Here is a 19732-nt window from a genome sequence, read left to right as displayed (position 1 = left end):
TGTAGTTGTTCTCAGGTTCTTCACTGGGAGCTACACCTTTCCCCATTTTCATTTGATACATTATTATTATAAAAATGTTGATTATAGCTTCTTTAAAAACTTGAAAATATGATCTGTTGCACTTCTGTCATAATAAAACATCCATTTAAGTATGAATTGTTACCAGTATTGATAGTCCTCAGTTGTAGGGCTGTGTGATATGATTATAATCTATACCACAACATTAATGAGAAATATTTTTCTGATTTAACATATCATGATATGGCAAATATAGGCAAGATTACATGTAAACATATTCAATTTTAAGTTTAATGCAAGTAAAACCAGCTTAACAACTACTTTATTAGTTTTTAAGTTATAAAATACTTGGAATGATTGATTAAAGTCAACAGTGACCCATTAAAACAAATTGATTATTTACTTGTGACCCCCCCTCCCCTCACTGACTGCTTATGTCTAACAACTGATGAGTTAATTTAAATTACTTGCTAAAAATTCACAAGACGAAAGACAAATGTTTTTCTGCTTTCAATCATTTCACGACTCATGAGGTTCTGAGATTTACCTTGTGACCTACATGTTGGAAACCACAAATTTAGGCAAAAAAAAAAAAGTCAAATGAAGCATTTCATTCTACTAAAGGTGCTTTCAAAACTACTAAACAAACCTCCACCCCCAAATATCCTAAAATGCACAAATAAAAAACAAGAAGCCATCTTACCGCCACCTGTTGACCCCGACGTTGGAGGAGCCTGCAAACCATGGGTCCAGGAAGTAAACACAGCGTACTGTGCCCGCCCCTCTGACCGCCTCCCGTAGTGCTGGGTTGTCATGGAGACGGAGTCCCTTCCGGAACCAGTGGATGGAATTTGGGGCCATTTTATTCTGAGAGAGAAAAAGAGTGCCGGAGAATCACTGAACTGGTCGGAGCAAAGAGTTAAGAGCTGAAAACGACCAAATGGTGGTTCTTTTATTGAGCTGAATGAAGACGTCAGCTTCAAAAGTACAGAACAGAACGTGACGCTGTCGGCTTCTTTTTTGTACAGTACAGTCACAGCAAGTACAAAACTGAATGTCTCCAGACTGGAGAGATAACTGAAGCGTCCAAGTTGCACCATTTGCCAACAGTGTGGGATGAGCCAAGAATAGAACAATCAGAGCAGGAACACCATCCCACCGCCGCGGCCAAAGAGTTTTTCTGCTCTCTATTGTCAGCAGAAACATTTTTGGGCGTTTGGCGCTTGTTGAAATAGACCAAGGGTAAAATAAAACTCAACTTTCAGTATGCCAACACAGGCAGGCAAAGGTAGGAACAAAGAGACGTCTATTAAACCGGAGGATATTCATATATAAACGTGATTATTTTTGTTTACTTGGATTGGATTTCTTGATTCATTGAATAAATAGAGTGTCTGTGATATCGTTATATAAAATTATATAGTCTACAAATCAATTATCAATTTATTTTGAGATATTTGGTTATTTTATCTTTTTTTGTTTTTCTGGAAAACAGACAGGCACCATTCACATCTATTCTTTCTCCCTCATTGAGAAAATCTTGATATGACCTTGCATCTCTCCCACCACCGCTGCTTGCTCCAGGTTAAAAACAGAACAAGTTCAGCCACGTACATTTTTGTTGCACATCACCCACCTCCAGTCTCTTTGTTCCACTCCTGTCTGTCCTTCTATTGTGTTCGATAAAGTTGAAAATCCTTCAGATAAGCGAAACACAGATTTAGCCTTATGGTAAACACATTTTTTGCAGCAGTTGGCTCTGATTTTAAGGTTCCCTGTGGTTGGTTCTACCACAGGGAAGATTTCAACAGGCTGTAGCCATTATTTTCAAAGTGAGGGTCTGTGCCAGGGAGGTCTCAGCAAATTGGAGGTAAGATGAGGGAAAATGCTTAACATTAAATTTTGACAACACTACTACCTGAAGGGATCTCTAACCTCACCTCACTTTCAAGGAAAGAAGAGCTGTGACATCGCTGAGCAAAGATGAGAACATCACAATACTGCCAGCTGATAAGGGGAGATGCACAGTAATTCTCAATACAACTGATTACCATGACAAAATCCTCTCGCTTCTCAATGATGCCAACACATACGAGAGCCTAAAACGTGACCCAACCAGTGGTTACAAGAGGAAAATCGTACACTACCTACAGGAATTGCAGAAAGAAGGAACCATTGACCGTCTACAATATCACCGGTTATATCAACAGGAGTCCATCCCAGACATTGCTAAGTATGTTGCCAACATCCTAGCCCTGGTGGGCAAAACCCCACATCACATCAAAAACTCTATGGACTTTGTAGATAAAGTCAGAGGCCTGAAACTGGACGACAATGAAACAATGGTTTCCTTTGATGTCACATCTTTGTTCACCTGCATTCCAACTCAAGATGCAGTAGAAACAGTGAGAAAACGGCTCCTACACGACATAACACTCCGAGACAGATCCTCTCTCAACCCTGATCAGATTTGCCGCTTACTGGAACTTTGTCTAAACACCACTTATTTTCAATTTAAGGGGAAGTTTTACAGGCAAAAACATGGCTGTGCTATGGGTTCACCGGTATTTCCCATTGTGGCCAATCTGTACATGGAAGACATGGAAACAAAGGCGTTATACTCCTTTGAGGGAACAGCACCAAGTCATTGGTACAGATATGTGGATGACACATGGATCAAAATCCAAAACCAAGAAGTGCAAGCCTTCACCGAGCACATTTACTCAGTGGATGAAAACATCAAGTTCACTCGGGAGGATGTCAAAGTCAACAGGTTGCCCTTTTTGGATTGTGAAGTTCATATTGGAGACAACAGAAGCCTCCACACTGGGGTGTACAGAAAACCCACGCACACTGACCAGTACCTACTTTTTGACTCACACCATCCACTGGAACATAAACTGGGGGTTATCAGAACTCTACAACACAGAGCTGATAATGTTCCCACCAGCCGACAGGCCAGAGAAAAAGAGCACAAACACCTGAGGGAGGCCCTAAAAACCTGTGGTTATCCCAACTGGTCTTTTGCAAAAATCGCAGCTAATTCCAGGAGGAAAAATGACTTTTTGGTGGAGGAAGTAAAGGACGACAGACGGAATAACATTGTCATTCCATATGTCTCAGGTATATCTGAGAAACTCAGAAGGGTCTTCAACAAACATAACATTCCAGTGCATTTCAAGCCTGGTAACACCCTCAGACAAAGGTTGGTACACCCTAAAGACCGCACTCCTCATACCCAGAAGAACAATCTGGTGTATGCTGTCCAATGCAGCGAGGAATGCTCCAGCCTTTACATTGGGGAAACAAAACAAAAACTAAGTATGCGCATGGCACAACACAGACGAGCTAACTCATCAGGTCAAGACTCGGCTGTCTACCTGCCCCTCAAAGAGACAACACACTCTTTTGAGGATAAAAATGTACATATTCTTGACAGAGAAGACAGATGGTTTGAAAGAGGAGTAAGGGAAGCCATCTATGTCAAAGTTGAGAAGCCATCCCTGAACAGAGGGGGAGGTCTACGACACCACCTATCCCAAACCTACAATGCCGTCCTTTCATCCCTTCCCAAAAGATTCAATAGTTTAACCTCTAAAGCTAACAACACAGTCCAGCCACACCTGGCTCCAGGTGCCTCCAACGACCATCGTTAGAACAGAATGGAACACTAACGAGACTAGAGCTGTCCTATCTAGTCTGATGAGCATGAACTGATGAAGCCTGCTCGGATGAGAGGCGAAACGTCTTCCAAGACAATTTTTACCAGTCCAGTTGCGATCGATTCAATGCCCTAAGATAACTCATGTGACGTTAAACATGTCATTAATGTTGTTAAACGGTCGCAGTTTGGTTAGGTTACGGCAACAAAACTACTTTGTTAGGCTTAGGTAAAGTAATGTTAATGTAATTTAAGTAACTTAAAATAAATCAGTGTTCACTTCTGGTTTCACATTGGACACAGACCCCAGTCTCCTGGGAGACAGTTCTGTGTCCAAACTTGACTTCGGGTGCTCTTTATACTGCTCGTGTCATAATTATTATGGCCATCTAAGGCCAAAGATACAACTATGAGTTCCCATATGAATGCCTACACATCCATATACGTTTGCATATATTCTATAATTTTATATATTAGAAGTTCTGTCACCAAAACTGGATTATATTGTGACTTTGCTGTTCTGTTCTGTACAGGTGACATGCATCCACCCATCCATCCTGGGATGGAGATCCCTCCTCTCTTCCTCTCCATGAGGTTCTTTCCATTTTTTTCCCCTGTTAAAGTTTTTTTTTTTTTCTTTTTGGGGGGGAATTTTTCCTTACTCTTTGAGGGATGTACAGGACAGGGTTGCACACTGTACAGATTGTAAAGCCCCCCCGAGGAAAATTGTTATTTGTATAATATTGGGCTGTATAAATTAAAATTGACCTGACCTGGTGAGGACCAGCTGAACAAACAGTTACATAAGAAAGGAGAATCTATCCTTTCTGACTGTTCCCATCCTTTATATCAACAGTTTCAGTTTCTGCCATCTGGTACCCTCCTTGGACTCTCACTGGCTAAAACTCAATAGTTTCAAACACACTACAACAAAATATTTTAACATATTGTTTATTTTTTAAACTTTGTTTTATGTTAATATATTTTTGTCTTAGTGTTGTATTTAAGTGCCCTGTATTTATATGCTCTACATGTGTGCATCCCACTGCTGCATAAACAACTGTCCCATTGGGGACAAATAAAGTTGTCAATTCATAATTTAACTTATAGCATATGTGGTTCAGCAGAGGGGTGGAGGTGTTTCTCAAAAGACAAAGACAGTCTTTACCTGCCATTAATATTTTTCAATATCTATAATTAAGATGCATAACAATTTCTTTTGATAATTGTCCCTGTGCTCACTGTCAAAGCTGTTTAATGTATAGAACAGGCAGCCTGTGTGAAGCCTGTATGATACAAAGACACTGGATTACTGATTTGATTGGCTCATGATCAGAGGGTGTATAACCTGGACCAGAGTTAAGTAGGGACAAAGCCTGGTCAGGCAAAACCTGAGGCATTAAAACTTTAAGGTCTCTACCAGCAAGTGTGACAGGTGACACTTTGGGATTTACCTGCTATATACTGTACCACTCTTACTGCCATTTGGTGCTACAGGTGTTAACTTTAAATCCATGCATATCCGAAGAAAGCACAGTTTATTTCAGTAACATTGTGACCGGACAAAACTCATGTCTACTTGTTTTCATTCTTTGTTGCTTTTATTATCCCAGAAAAAAAGTCATTCAGTTCACTCTCGTCTATGTAGGGATGGCATGGTGTCGTGTGACTCCTATCACAGATGTGGAGCTCAGCTGGTTGATTAACACAACAGCTGATAAAAGTGGAAGAAGAACAGAATGTCCCTGGCAGGCAGACAGTTGTTGGCTGATTTAAATGGCTAATTAGCTGGGCGGCTACCTGCCTTTTAGCTTGCCTTAAGGTAAATTCAACAGACCTACTGTGTGTCTTGAGTGAATGAGTCTAAACTTAACCTTGTTGGCCAACAAACATCATTCAAACTGAGATTCAAAAGGAAATGATCACAGGGCTCAACAATACAGATTACCTGCTTGCCTGGGGCAAGTAAAATGCCATGTTGGGATAGTTAATTCAGTTCAAGTGGTAGTTAAAGCAATATTTCATGAAAAAGTGGCAGAAAATTGGTTTTCAACCTCTGCTTTACTCGATTTACCATCATATTAACCTGAATATCTTTTGGTTTTGGACTGATAGAACAAGACATTTAAAGACATCAAGTTTTCTTTTGCATTTTCCCTTATTTTCCCTCCAATTTGCTGAGGCCCCTCCTGGTGGCCCCCTAGGAGACCTTGTCCCCCACTTTAGTATACAATGAATCTGATCAATTTAGGACCAGACACATGGACTCTAATATATGTAAACCAACTCCTGTACCATATTTTGGCAAAATACAATGTTTGATCAATCGGAGAATTGGATTTCACAGACACTCAAAGTGAAATGTTTTCCATGTTTTCCCAAATGTATTCCTTCAACAGTGTTTCTTTTCACTGTATTAATTAAAAAAGACCATTTTTAAGCAGAGACTGCAGCTTTCAGGTCAAAAAGAAAAAAAAAATCCACACAGAAATTTGCTTAAGTTGACAGTGAGTGAAATAATCAATGTGAAGACTCATCATCTAATTACAGACATGCCTGAATGAACATCCTACACATTTCCTGAAAATGAAGCCTCTTTGAAAAGATTCAAGTTGAATTTGAACTGAAATAAGCACAAGCATATTAACATCAGCAAACATCTGTTTGTTTTTTCCACCCACATAAAATCATTTTCATTTAGCTTTGTTTCACTCTATATTTCTTCCCTGGTCAGCCTCTGGCACTAGAACATGGAACAGCGAGAGAAAACTTAAGTGTCTGGGTGCACTTCTGCTAAAAACAACCAGGGATGACCAGTTCTATGAAGCTCTACCTCAACATGTCCATATCATGGATGTGTTAAGGAGTACCATATACACAGGCATATTAATGACATGTCACCTCTTCATTCACATGAATGCAATCTAAAATGTATACTGTGGCCATGGAAACACTTGGATCACCTCTGTTTTCCTCACGGACAGGACTGAGGTTTGTTACCTCCATCAGTATGTGAGAGCACAGGTTGAGTATGTTTACTGCCATTTGCATCACATGGATTATGTTTGAGGACATTAATCAAAGCATATGAACAAGTTACAAACTTATAAATCTACTAATTTGATACATTTTTGTCTGCAAATTAACTCTTAATTGATCAAATGCCTAATAATAGCAAATCAACAGCTGACTGCAATGTAATTAGCCTCTGCTTACTGTAAGGTGACGGTTCTGGTACTGTGGTGCCTTAAACCAGTACAGCACTCAATCCAGGGTGATAACAAGCAGGATTGCCCAAGTAAAATGCCATGTCAGATTAGTATATCTAGCAACTCACTTTCCTGATCAGGCAAGTGATGAAAACAACTATTTTGATTATCAGTTAATCTTTACTGCATTTCATCAAATTTTCAGCCTGCCAAATATGAAGATTTTCTGCCTTTCTCCATTTATTATGACCTTAAATTGAACATCTTTGTGTTCTGGACTAACAAAACATGACATTTAAAGACATCACCTTGGACTTTGCAAAATAAGGATGGAGGTTTTTCACTATTTTCTGACATTTTAGAGCAGCTCTAGATTAAACATGACAATTTATGCTCTTCTTTAATCACAGCTAACAAATAAAATAATTTGTGGGGCAGGTAGATTTATCAGCACTATGATAGAGATCATGGTATGAAAATGTCAAATTATGATTACAGTATTGTTAACATGTGCAACACACACTGAAATCATTTAACACATTTTTACACTGAAAACCTTGCAATGAAATGGCACTATGCCCTTTGCAGAGTCAGTGTTTTCACTGACACAAAACAAACCCACGTTGATGCTGCGCCTGCCTCTGGGAGGCTGTTCCTAACTTTGTTTGATGCTGCACATTTTACCAAGAGTGTTTCAAAGTGTGGTAATCAAACTCTGTTAAAGATAATTAAAGTCTGAAAAGGTAACACTTTTTTCAAACGTGGTTTATCGTGAAACCAACCACTGGTTTAAAAAGATTTACTGTCAGCATAGAAAAATTAACGCAGAGGAAGACAGCTTCCCTGAGCTGATGTACACATATTGCATCTACCTGTGCTGAGACTCATTTATTGCAGAAAACCATTATTTCCCCCCACAAATAGAAACAGCAAATCACATTTTCTGCCACATTGCTGATTTTTGCAGCGTGACATCTAAATATGCGCTGCCAGTTTATCTGGCACAGAGGCAGACACCCAACAGCCGGTGACCAGATCTTTGGGGGAGCCTCGCTGACGTAAAAAAAACAAACATTTGGCATCACTTTTGAGATTACTCATGTTTTATCTGCAATTCACAAAGAAACTACCCAGATTTAAAATAACTGATAAAAATTAAATTAAATTTTAGAAAATCTAAACTGACATAGCTTTAAATAACTGAAAATGTTTGACAAGGGATAGAATAAAGGGCAGGGGCTGTAGATGACAGAGCTGAGTGGGTGAAGATGGAGGGTTTTGATAACTGGCTTGAGCCTTACCAGTGTTACACTGTAATTAAGACAATGGAAAAGTATTGATAATTAATAAACTTTCCAAAAAAATATTTGTAAACTCAAGCAAATTTTGAGAATATTTTCAAAGCTCACTCACTGAGATTTTAATGATCACTGTGGGCCTATTGAATGAAAATTTCACAGGTCTACTCAATTGTAAACATAAGCATCCTCTGTTAAAAAGCGTCACATGGTTCTGATTTTAATATCAGTAATCAATCTATACACTTCATATCAAACCATTATAAGGGGCACTGATGTTTTTAAAAGGCTGTTTGTTGGTAAATCCTAAGTGTCAAGTCACAATGATGGCTTCTGTGACTTCTGCAAATGGAAATTAGGTCACACCGTTTATTCTGAATGGGAGGCTGATATTGACTCTACATCATCCAATCTTCGTCCAGAAAATAAATAAGGGCACAAACAGAAAACGAGCTGGTGAGCTTGTCTCATAAACGTGGAATCTGCGTGAGTCTTAACATGTCCGGAAAATATAAATGACATGAAGTTGAAGTCTCTGGCAAGGAAACATCTCTTAAGACCAAAACGGGGTCACCAGAGCAATGCTTATGTAAGTGGTGGCGCTGTTTATAAAAGTACACACAGTTTCCTATCAAAAATATGCCCTCAAAGTTGACAAAAAGACCCGTCTTACCTTGTGCTGGCTCCCCGGAGGTGATATTTTATGTCAAGCCCAAAGAAAGAAGCATTTCTTCCCTTCGTTTTGGTGTGAGGGAGAGTGTTATATGTCGGGTTAGTGCCAGTAGCCAGTCAATTCCTCTTGTCTCCCTGTACCTGTTTTCTGCCGCTGTACTACTTTGTTTCATAAGAGTTTGACTCAGTGCGCATGCCCCGATCTTTTATAGCAATCCTGTGCTGCGTTCAATGTGCAGCTGTTAAAAACAGTTCAGCGCCCACTTGTTAGGGGGGCGTCCACGCGTCTGAGCTGTTAGCGGCGGGCAACACCAGCAAACACAAGAACTTCACCTCGTGTAATAGTAATTTCAGAAATGGCTGCCATTAAATATTCTAAAAAAACATTCTGCTTAAACCAGTTCGTTTAATTTTAGCCTTTCTTGCAGATATTTTTATGGTAACGATAATTACTAAATCAAAGGACTTGAGAAACTCAAACAGAAGCTCAACTTTATTGTATTTTCCGTTTGAGAGCCTACACGAACTGTAATATAACTTTTTTAAAAGCCAGAGTTTTCTTCTTTCCCGGAGTACCAGAACGCAGCAGTAGCACTGTCAAACGTGAACGACGACGTGCTTCCAATACAGCGTTCCTATTGGCCGGTTTGACATGACTTGTAAGTTGCCGGGTCACGTTTAAGAGGCATGGAAACGCGGAAGTTCAGTCACACGGCAGCAAGCGGCAGCAGCATCTCCGAGGACCAGTTAGTGGAAAAGATAATTTCATCCAAACCGCTTCGTCCTTGAGCAGTGGCGCTGTTTCGATTTGTGCTTTCATTAAAGAAAAAGCTGGCTTCTACAAATCCGACGTTATTCGTGTTTGTGAATGTTACAGAGGATGACAGAAGCTAGGCTAATGCCTCCTCAGTGTAATAGCTGTGTTAAGTCACAAGGAGACAAACTGTGCATTTTTCTCAATTTCTCTTAATTCTCAAATGAAAAGGCAGCAGCCTTTGAAGTTACCCTCGAATTATTTTAACAAGAAAAGAAAGAAAGAAATGAAAAAAACAAACAAAAAACAAAACAAAAACAAAAAAACAACCCTACAACTGTATGTTATTACATTTTTGGGCAATATATACAAGCGGCCTAAGCATTTCCTTTGTTTTCCTTCACGTCTTACTGCAAATATGCTCTAACTGAAATTGAAATGAAGAGATCCTTGTACAGATATCTCTTGTACAGATGTCGTTTTTTGCTGAACATCATCTGTTTTCTTCTGGCCCACTGAGTCCCACCATTGCCATTAAATTCGCAGTTTGTCCTCTTGTCCAGGTCACTCTTGAAAAAGAGATTTTAATCTCAATGAGGCTTTTATCTGATTAAATAAAGAAAAACTTGGACCTTCTTGCTGTGAGGTAAAAGTACTAACCACTGATCCTTCTTGCATTTTAATGTGTTATACATTTAATTTAAAATGGAATATTTTTTTTCAGCAATTAACTCTCCATAATGACAGGCCAAAAGCAATTTTACTTTTTTCTTTCTTTCTTTCTTTCTTTTTTTTTTTTTTTTTTTTTTTTACAAATTTATAGCAGTTCAAAAAATAAAATCAAGTTCAGTTCAGTTGTTGCAAAGTGCCATCAAAGAACTGAATTCCACCAATTGAACTGGGTGCAATAATAACCTGATATATGCAATAATATCTACCATCTTGGGACTGTGTGTTGTTTTTTATTATATGTACCACTCAGGGATGCACTAAATTTCACTGTACAGCTTTGCAATGACAATAACAGCATTCTGTTCTATTCTGTTCTATTGTTCAATAATGGCATGTAGTGATGTGCAATCATTACACAGTTTAAATTCATTCATTCAAAATCAATAGTGGCCATGCAAATAAAACTATTCTGAACTGGACTAATAGCTTGATGTTTATTGATGTTGATTTTTATAAACCTACAGTACAACAGTTAAACCTCACAAAGGCCATTTTTTAAAAAAGAACTGGCCATTCTGTTGTCATAATATTGTTAATTATAACACCTTATTCTTGGTATCGCTCCGTCTCTCTGCTGTCATTGCAGTCTTTCTCTGTTTTACGTCTCTGTTCATTGTAACTTTTCTCCAGTCTTTGCATTCTGTCTCACCAGCTGCATTATCCAAGCACCTTACAAGGCCAGCCTTTCAGGGGTGTCAGAAATATAAAAGTGGTGAATGGCACACCCTGGGATGCAGCATGTGTTATATAACAGAAACAATTACAAACAGTTCTTATGGTGCAAAAGATTCTTCAAGCTCAAGGCTTAAACATTGAAACCTACATTGGTTACAGATGAGGTTCACAACATCAACGGCGTCGCCCCACCATCTAATTAACACGATGTGTACTTGTCAGAAGTGGCTTTTCTTAGCTTTCTCCTGCTGTGGTGGCAGCTGGTTTGTGGATTCTCTCACTGGTTTTTATTTAAGAGGTTAGAGAATCAGAATAATAGTAAGATTCAGCTTTACTCTGTAAGTATATTAGCCTAACACACACAAAGAATTTGACTCCAGTTTCCACTTGCTCTCAATATACTTAGACTACATAGTGTCTGATTGTGATTAGTCAGACGTACCCCCACAGCCTTGTCAGAGGATCTGATGTGCCCATCAGCACCTCCATTTATATCAACAATTCATCCATATACTTTTAACTAACTTGAGTTGTTTATCAGTTACTTTTAACATTATTTTAACCATAACCCATTACTTCTAGCTAATTTAATCTCTTTATCCATTACTTTAGCTAACTGTTTAACGTTTGCATTACCTTTAGCAAACTACTGCAACCAACTAATCGTTTTTAGCTAAGTATTTCTTTTAGCTATATTCAATACTTTTAGCCAGCTATTTAAATTATTTATCCATTAGGCTACTTTTACTCAATATTTCTACCATCTAACATTACCTTTTGTTTGGCTATAACTAGCTATAACGGTTTATACATTACTTTAGCTAACAAATTCACTTCTTCATACTTTCATTCATACTTTTAGCTAACTATTTCAACAGGTTAGTCGAACTTTAGAGTACAAGGCTGCCAACATGGTAGGAAACTAATCTAGTATTATAATTAGTAACTAATTACTTTTGATACCAAGTAAAAGGTAAAGTAATATCATTACTTTTTAAAGTGGTAAATCAGGACTTCTGGTCAGGAGGCTGTGAATTGGACAGAGCAGATGTAACAACAAACATGGGTCATTTTAACCCGGTTATGTTTGCGTTGTTCAGCAACAAGGCTACTTGACCTGGACAGTGTTTTTTTTTTCTTTCTTTCTTGGTCCTTTTCTTCTTTCTGTCTCCTTTTGGAATCCGTCTGACTGCGTCTTACCGTCTGTGACTCGCTGTCAGCAGATGGTTGAGGATCTGTCCATTGATTAACCCTGACACGAACAATCCCCGAAATGAGTCCTCCTACATTTGTTGTCGCTGTATGCCAGCGTCATTGGACATGTTGTCATTCAGTCTGCTCATGAAACATCAACCCCTGTGAATAATCAACAGACTTTCCTTAATCCCAACCGGTGCTTTTCATTCTTCATCCACAAAAAGAGAGGCTATGACTAACACTTACTTCATATTGTGCGACAACAGCCAAGAAAATAATGAGAGGAAGTGGAAAAAATAAATCAAAATGAGCACTGTAGAAAAATAAGGGTCACTTTGTCGCTGTAAACAAGTGTCACTGGGTATGTCGTCATTCAGTCTAACCCTAACCCCCTGTGAATAATAGTCACACTTTCCATAATTACAATTAATTTTATTCCTCATGCACAAAAAAGTGAACACGTTTAACACCTGTCTTGCTTTGGAGAGGAAAAATCTGAATCTAATTGGGAAAATAATTTCTGAGGAAGAAGAAGAAATGAGTTAAAATGAGTATTATAGAAGAATAAAACACAAATGAAACACAAATAATGGTTTGTGAAAATAAGACAGCAGACTTGTCACTGCATTATTTCACTGTCATTTGGAGGACAAGCTTTAAATCAAGTGACCTTCATCAGAGCACATCTGCAGACAACCGGAAACTTTGTCTTTTTCTGTCACGAGCCAAACTCGGTCATAAAAAATGTCTAGCGTAATCCGTGATGCAACCGTCTGTTTGCTTGCGCTCCAACAGGAGGGTCATAAGTAAAAGGCGGAAACACGATCCCTCCTTCAGTGGCTCCTTGAAGGTGCTGCTGGGGCGCTGACGTCTCGTCTCAAGGCCTCGTGGAGTTTTGACGCTGCTTCTGCCAAATCAGCAGATTCTTTCATGAAGTGTTGTGCTTTACATGTGCGGGGAACCTTTCCCTTCACCTGCAGCGCTTATAGGTCATGGTTGAGGAAAAAAATAAGGCTGTCCTGGTGGAAAATGCTTCGCGTATTCTCAAGCATTCTTAAGTAAGAGCGCTTGTTTCTTGTTTTACGTGTACCCTTCCTAAAATGTGCTTTAACTGAAAACCAAAGCAATGTGATTTCCCTGATCTTTGAAGTAAAAGCTTTGTCACATACTTTAAGTTTTAAACAGGCCTCATCTGAACTTCTTCATCTTGTGAACTACTTGTTAACTACTAGACTTTTTGGATCAGCGTCTGATATGGCCTAAAATGCTGGTATTGGTGACCCAGTCCTTACAGTCAGATAGTCAGCAATCTTGCACAAACTTAAAGCCAGCTGCAAGAAATTTGGGAGTTTTATTTGATTTCAGTGCTTTTTTGATGAATCCTCCTTTGAGGATCTACACAGGGTTGTCCATACTTTTGGTTTTTTGCCTGTTTAAACTTCTCTATACAGGTATTTCTCAGGCCTCCTTCCATCGCCTTCAAAATGCTGCTCCTAGGATTATCACTGGGTCAGGAAAAAAAGTTCACATTACTCCCACTCTGGCTTCCCTGCATTGGCTTCTTGTGCACTTGTATTAATTTTAACATGTTATTGTTAACCTTTAAGGCAGCGTGTGCTTACTAGTTTTATTATGTAAGGGATCTGCATGTGTTTTATTCTGTATAGCCGTTTATATTTTATTTACTGCATCTGCTTGTTAACTGTAGGACTACAGATGGAAATTAGCCAGGGCCGAAATTATATCAAAGCACTTGTAACCCTTTATGAGCCTGGAGGTCCTCTCTGATCAGCTGATCAGGCTTTTTGGTCATCCTCAGAGCCCGGCTGGTTACCAAGAGCGATCAGGCTTTTGCAGTGCGGGTGTTAGTTGGTGTTAGTATTAGTATTATACATGGCGTCTATGTACCAGTCTGATATTACATAATTTATTAACCCCAAAATGTGACCTTGCTATTTCCCAGCAGCATCCCATATGCCATTTTTTCCACCAGGCTGGTGCCCCACAGCATTCATTCTCTGTATGCATTTTTTTCATGTTTTACAATGGCTAAACCTGAGCCAGGCCATACAACAGTGGTAGCTATCATGTCACATCCATACAGGATTAGTAGCATACAGCTGTCATAAAAGAAAGAAGGAAAAAAACAAACAAACAACAACAAAAAAACCCAGCTCTGAAACAACAAGTCTAAACATATGTGTACCTCAAAAGAGCAACAGTGATAGCAGAGCAAAGGCCAAGCAATTTTCATAATCTAATCTTGTGCAATTCATTTCTCTTTCAAGTTCCTGTGGATTTGTATTGTGATCTTTGTGTCTCTTCCACACCTAATGTCAGCAGACATTGGACTGTGAGCACTATAAAAAGTAATAAGAATATGACTATGTAGTCTCAGTGGATAATTTACAAAATCAACATCCCTTTTATAAAGGTACAGGCAGTTGCAGACATTATGGAGGTGTAGTAGTTATTTTTACGCTGCTTTCTGGAGTACGCTCGGAGGACATGTTCCACACATGTGCAGCCGGTGGGCTTAATCCGCAGCTTGTAAGAAGTGGCCTCACAGACAAGCTGGAAACAAGGCCGCGCAGTCACAACAAATTTGAGGTATGCAGATGTCCACACAAGACCTACACAGACACCCACTGAGGACAAAATTAATGTCATGCGGGTGAAAATTGGTGTGCAGACCCTTGCATGCACACGAAAGTTGTAAGTGTATTTTTAGCTCATGAGTGACCCAGGCTAATTTGAGTTCAACACAGCAGTGCTCTGAGCTAAATGCGTCAGTGCAGTGCTAAAAACGTCAGAAAGGTAACATGCTGATTTTTATAATGTTCACTTTATTCATCATCTCAGTTTAATGTGTTGTAATTGGGCAGATCACCCTGAAAACAGGAGTAGGTGTTAAAACCCCAGTCCACATCACGGTCGCAGTGATCCAGTGATAATATGGATCATAATTGCATGATTGCAACACTATCAACTCTATTTTACACAATTAGAACCAGTTACCAAAAGTACCAAACAGCAATATAAAAGTATAATACTGCCAGTAAAAATTCTGCAAAGAAAATCTTGCTTTATCAGCAAAATATACTTTAAGGATCAAAAGGAGGTGTACCACGAAATGATTGGTCTTTGGGCCTCAAATGCTCATCTGAGAACAACCACATCTGAAATCTGGCATTGATTTTTGTTAGGGGTCACAAGCTGAATTATTTGAAAACACTAGACTAGTCTGTTTCACAGCTGCCGTCTGGACCAATGCCAGAACTTTTTGTAGCCTCCTTTTAGTCATTTAGAGTAAAAAAAAAAATGTACAAAAAATGTATAAAAAAATAGGGCCAAAGTTTAAAAGTACTGGAATTAGCCTTCAAGTACAGCTCTAGAGCCAATCTACTTACAACATAGTGACTTTCCACCATTGGATGCAGATGAATATATGACAAATCATTAATTATGTCAGATTCTAACATATTGTCTCTACATACTTTGTACATATGCTCTTAGACTGGAGAAATTAAGGCCAACATGTGCCAACTGTGCTAAAATTAGGATGAAATAAACATTAGACATATTTGGATCACCGAGTTCTTCAGTGGACAGGAGTCAATGATCGTGACACAGGAGGAACAGTCCCTTCTATCTCTGGCTTTCTTGTTCAGATCCAAAGGCGGCGTTGATATGAGAGAGGGCACTCAGTCAGTCAGCCCACACGCACTGGTGGGAGGCCTCCTACGCTGCTGCTCCGAGCGTCACGCTCGACGAGGCCAGGAATAGAGATGCTCGGATTCCAAAATATATTGTCATCATCCATTCTGTTGACCGGGTAAAGAAATGAAGCTCTCAATAAATGTTTGATATAGTGGAGTAATGTTGATAAACCCAGTAACTACATTAGATTTTTTTTTATTTGACTGTTTTTCAGGGAAGTTTCACATTCAGTATCAGCAGCAGCAGCATTAAGCAAATGTGTTGACTGGCGTCCCCAAATGGTAGCAAGGGAGAACTGCTGCAACTTTGAAATCCTCAGCAGCCAGAAATCCTAACGTCCATTTTTCTGTACTGTTTAGTGAGGAGAACAGATGTCATGAAGTGCATCACAGTTACAAAGAGTATAAGTAAATGTAAATGCTACAACGAGAGGAGTGCGCTCAGTGAGTGCTGATCTCTATCAGGCAAAGTTTTGATTAAAGTTGCAAAAAGATGCATAGAATAGTGTAATGGTGTCCTGGCTTACCTTAACTTTATGAACTTAATACAGAAACAGCAAACAGGATGATAAGTTTAAAATTCTCAGTTTAAACAATATTATTTATTTTGAGCATTTTGTTATTCATTTAGAGCATAAAAGCAACCACGTGGCTACAATAATATAAAACATATAGAAGTCTATATTTTTGAAGAAACTAACAAGAGTTGAAGTTCTAAATAATTAACACTTGCTTTTGCATATTCAAAAGGTCAGAGCCTGCATGTCCCAGTGGAAGTTGCAGCTAATTAGAAGGTTCATTTATTGACATACAGTTAAAACTTAGTTACTGAACTTAATTCCATCCAAGTAACTGTTATAATGTTATGTTTTTATGTTCATAAATTTCACGAAAATTATTTGTTTATGAGCAAACTGAGGATACAATCATTACAGAAATCAGACATTTTAGTCTACAACAATCACAAAAAAAAGCTTGTGAAAACGTGGAGGGACTGAATAATGTTTGTGATACAGTTCTTCCCAGTTGAAGATAGAATTTGCAAAGTAAAAATTCTCTTTGATCATTATTTGGTATCAAACAGGCAGTCTGAAAAAGGTCAGCACACATGAGCCAAAAAAAGTTCCAGGATTGAAAAGCTCCACCATGTTCTCTCTGCAACAGCAAATTTGTCCATTTACAGCTAACGAGTCCCGCTGAAGAGCCCTCGTGGCCGCCGACACGCTGTGAGCCACCAAATGATGTGAATAGAGCAAATATGATGCGTGACACACGATGACATTTTTGTTTCGAACGATGGCCATGTTGACAAAAAGTCCATCTGTCCGACATCCGGTCATTTTGTTGAGGGTTCTCCATGACTGTGGCGTGTGTGGACGACTGAGTCACGGCCAAGAGATTCGGCCGTCCTCCAACTCACTGATAAGAATAGAAGCCCACACATACGGAGACAGAAAAAACCCACTCGGAAATGCAAACACACACACACACACACACACACACACACACACACACACACACACACACACACACACACACACACACACCAAAGAACTCTCATTTTGAGGAAAAAAGGGAGTGCTGCACTGAGTTAATAACAATAGTGTTGGTAATATTGAAGTAAAGGAGTTATTTAAAGATATTAATATATTAAGATATTAATATTGTCCAGCTTGCTATTAATGGAAGTCCATAAAAACTCAGAGGCACTCTGTTTATAAATTTAAAATTTCAATCATGGATAAATCATCATGTTTGTCCTGCGTGAGTCCACGTCAGGGCACTGTAATTGAATTTCCTAAAAACACACAAGTACGTAGGCTGGAAATTACACCGACATTGATTTTTGGTTGTGTGTGTGACTGGAGTCGACCCCGTTGTGGGTTGTATCCATCTGTCAAACATTTTTCACCGGAGCAGGGCTCGTCTAGACCGACCAGTCCTGCTGCTCGCTGCGGATGCTCATGTTCCCCTCACCATGAAGCCAAATGTGCTCAGTCGCTCCCCGACCTTTCCTCTAGCATCCCACTCAGGTGAAAATATCTTTGAACCAGCAGTATCTGAAAAATAGAGGATGCTATGGCAACATCCCACCTCTCTTCGCATCCTAGGCCTCCACTAAATAAGACTTATTTACTTCAAATTCATTTTTTAAATGAGCAAGATAAATATAATATAGTTAAAAACACTTATAAACCAGTGTCCAACTGTTGGTGCTCCTGTGCTCTTCCAGGTAGTTGCAACACAGTGTTTAGCCTGAAATGAGCATAAAATGACTGCAATCTTACTTACTGCATCTTTTTTATCAGCACTTGTCAATCTTAAAGTAGGTGGAAGTAGTCCAAGGATAAATAGCCGAGGGCAGAAATAATACCTGAAAGAGTTTGTATGACCCCTTCCCAGAATTTTTTTTATTTTGGGGCAGCGGGAATAATGTGCCTTCTTCTAGGCCGCATTTAATACATGAATCAGGATTATTATTATCAACACAATGTAGCAGTGAGGGAGTTATTTAAACGACATACACTTAAATCTGGTGTTGATTGTCTGGCTTTGTGCATCTTGACACAAAGAGCTTTCTACCTGCACCATGAACAGCATTTATCTAAATGTCTAAATGCACAAAGTAGTGAACTTCCCCGTCCATGCTTGTGAATGACAAGGTTGCCCCTTTTACATCCAATCATGATACTGTGACGTGTTACCAGTCAACCTGTTTACCTGTTAAATGTTCCAAATGCTTTTTTTGAAATGTGTTGCAGGCATCAAATTCAGAATGAGAGTGTATTCACGAAAAACAATAAAGTCTCAGTTTAAACATTAAACACTTGTCTTTATACTTTACTTTGTACTTTATTTAATTGAAGTCGAAAAGTATTTGCAGATCATTGCCTTCTGTTTTTATTCACATTTTACACAGTGTCCCAACTTTTTTTTAAAAGGGATTTGTACTTCATATTCATGGTCCAAGCTGTTCTTTCAATTTCAAAGAGCGTCACGTTCAGGACGAATGTTTTATGTTCGGACTCACTGGAAATTCTCTAAAAATGTGTTTAATCTGAACATGGAGTTCAAATAATTCATTTCACTTTAAACTGTCCCATTCGTTTCCTCCAGAGACCCTGAGCCACATGTTACCGACTCCTTCTCCATAGCAACGCTGGCTGTGACTCGTGGTTAGTGCACTATTTGGAGCCATCTGTTAGATCGAACGGCACTAAAAAGAATTCTCATGAACAAGGTGGAGTAATTAAAACTGATAGTTATAATATATATTTATAGTAGCATTAAATTATTCAATTATTGCACTGATTATGTTGTTAATAGATGTAGTTTTGACAATATTAAAGTTGGTGTTTTACCTCACTTTTTGAGACTGCTGTTATTTTTTAACCACAAACACTTTTTGTATAATTTACAAAAAAGAAATAAAAAGACCGCTCTTGCTTTGAAAACAGTGAATTTACCCACAAATCTCCGCTGTCAAAGGCTCATATTGACAGGATGTGTGTGAGCGTTTGATGTCTCTGTGGCACATGCACATCCATGTGCCTTCATCCGACACACAAACACAACAGCACCTACACACAGTTTGTCTCACTGGCACACACACACACACACACACACACAGAGACCTCGTTGTCAGCACGGGGACGCCATGTGTCTGCCTGACTCAGCCTGTCGGAGGAGGTGGCTTGGCGGCTGAAGAGAGCACGCTGCACACCTCGTTCTAACACCGAGAGGCGGAACCGTGCTAACACCTTCCCTCTGCTCTGTCTGTTTCTCTTCATGCCTTT

The 19732-nt window shown here is 39.1% G+C and overlaps 2 protein-coding genes across 2 annotated transcripts in view; one reads left to right on the top strand and one right to left on the bottom strand.

The window, feature by feature from the left end:
- Positions 1–9023, bottom strand: part of cry3a (cryptochrome circadian regulator 3a) — a 42516-nt gene extending 33493 nt beyond the window's left edge. Inside the window, exons 1-2 of the mRNA XM_084720330.1 lie at positions 8860–9023; positions 722–885 (exon numbers count right to left, since the gene is read on the bottom strand). Of these exons, the coding sequence (XP_084576456.1) occupies positions 722–879 (158 nt within the window). The 5' untranslated portion in view covers positions 880–885; positions 8860–9023. The remainder of the gene's footprint in view (positions 1–721; positions 886–8859) is intronic.
- LOC146324719 (uncharacterized) lies at positions 1953–3674 on the top strand (the record flags this gene model as incomplete). The annotated part of the gene is made up of 1 exon (XM_084722049.1): positions 1953–3674. A coding segment is annotated over one exon (1722 nt), but the record flags the coding sequence as incomplete, so codon positions are not given.
- Positions 9024–19732: the final 10709 nt, after the last annotated feature.

The sequence above is a fragment of the Lutjanus erythropterus genome, chromosome 6, assembly GCF_056507025.1.
Source record: "Lutjanus erythropterus isolate fLutEry1 chromosome 6, fLutEry1.hap2, whole genome shotgun sequence".
NCBI lineage: Eukaryota > Metazoa > Chordata > Actinopteri > Lutjaniformes > Lutjanidae > Lutjanus > Lutjanus erythropterus.
Note: the sequence above shows the minus strand (reverse complement) of the source record. Positions and strands in the feature narration are given on the sequence as shown.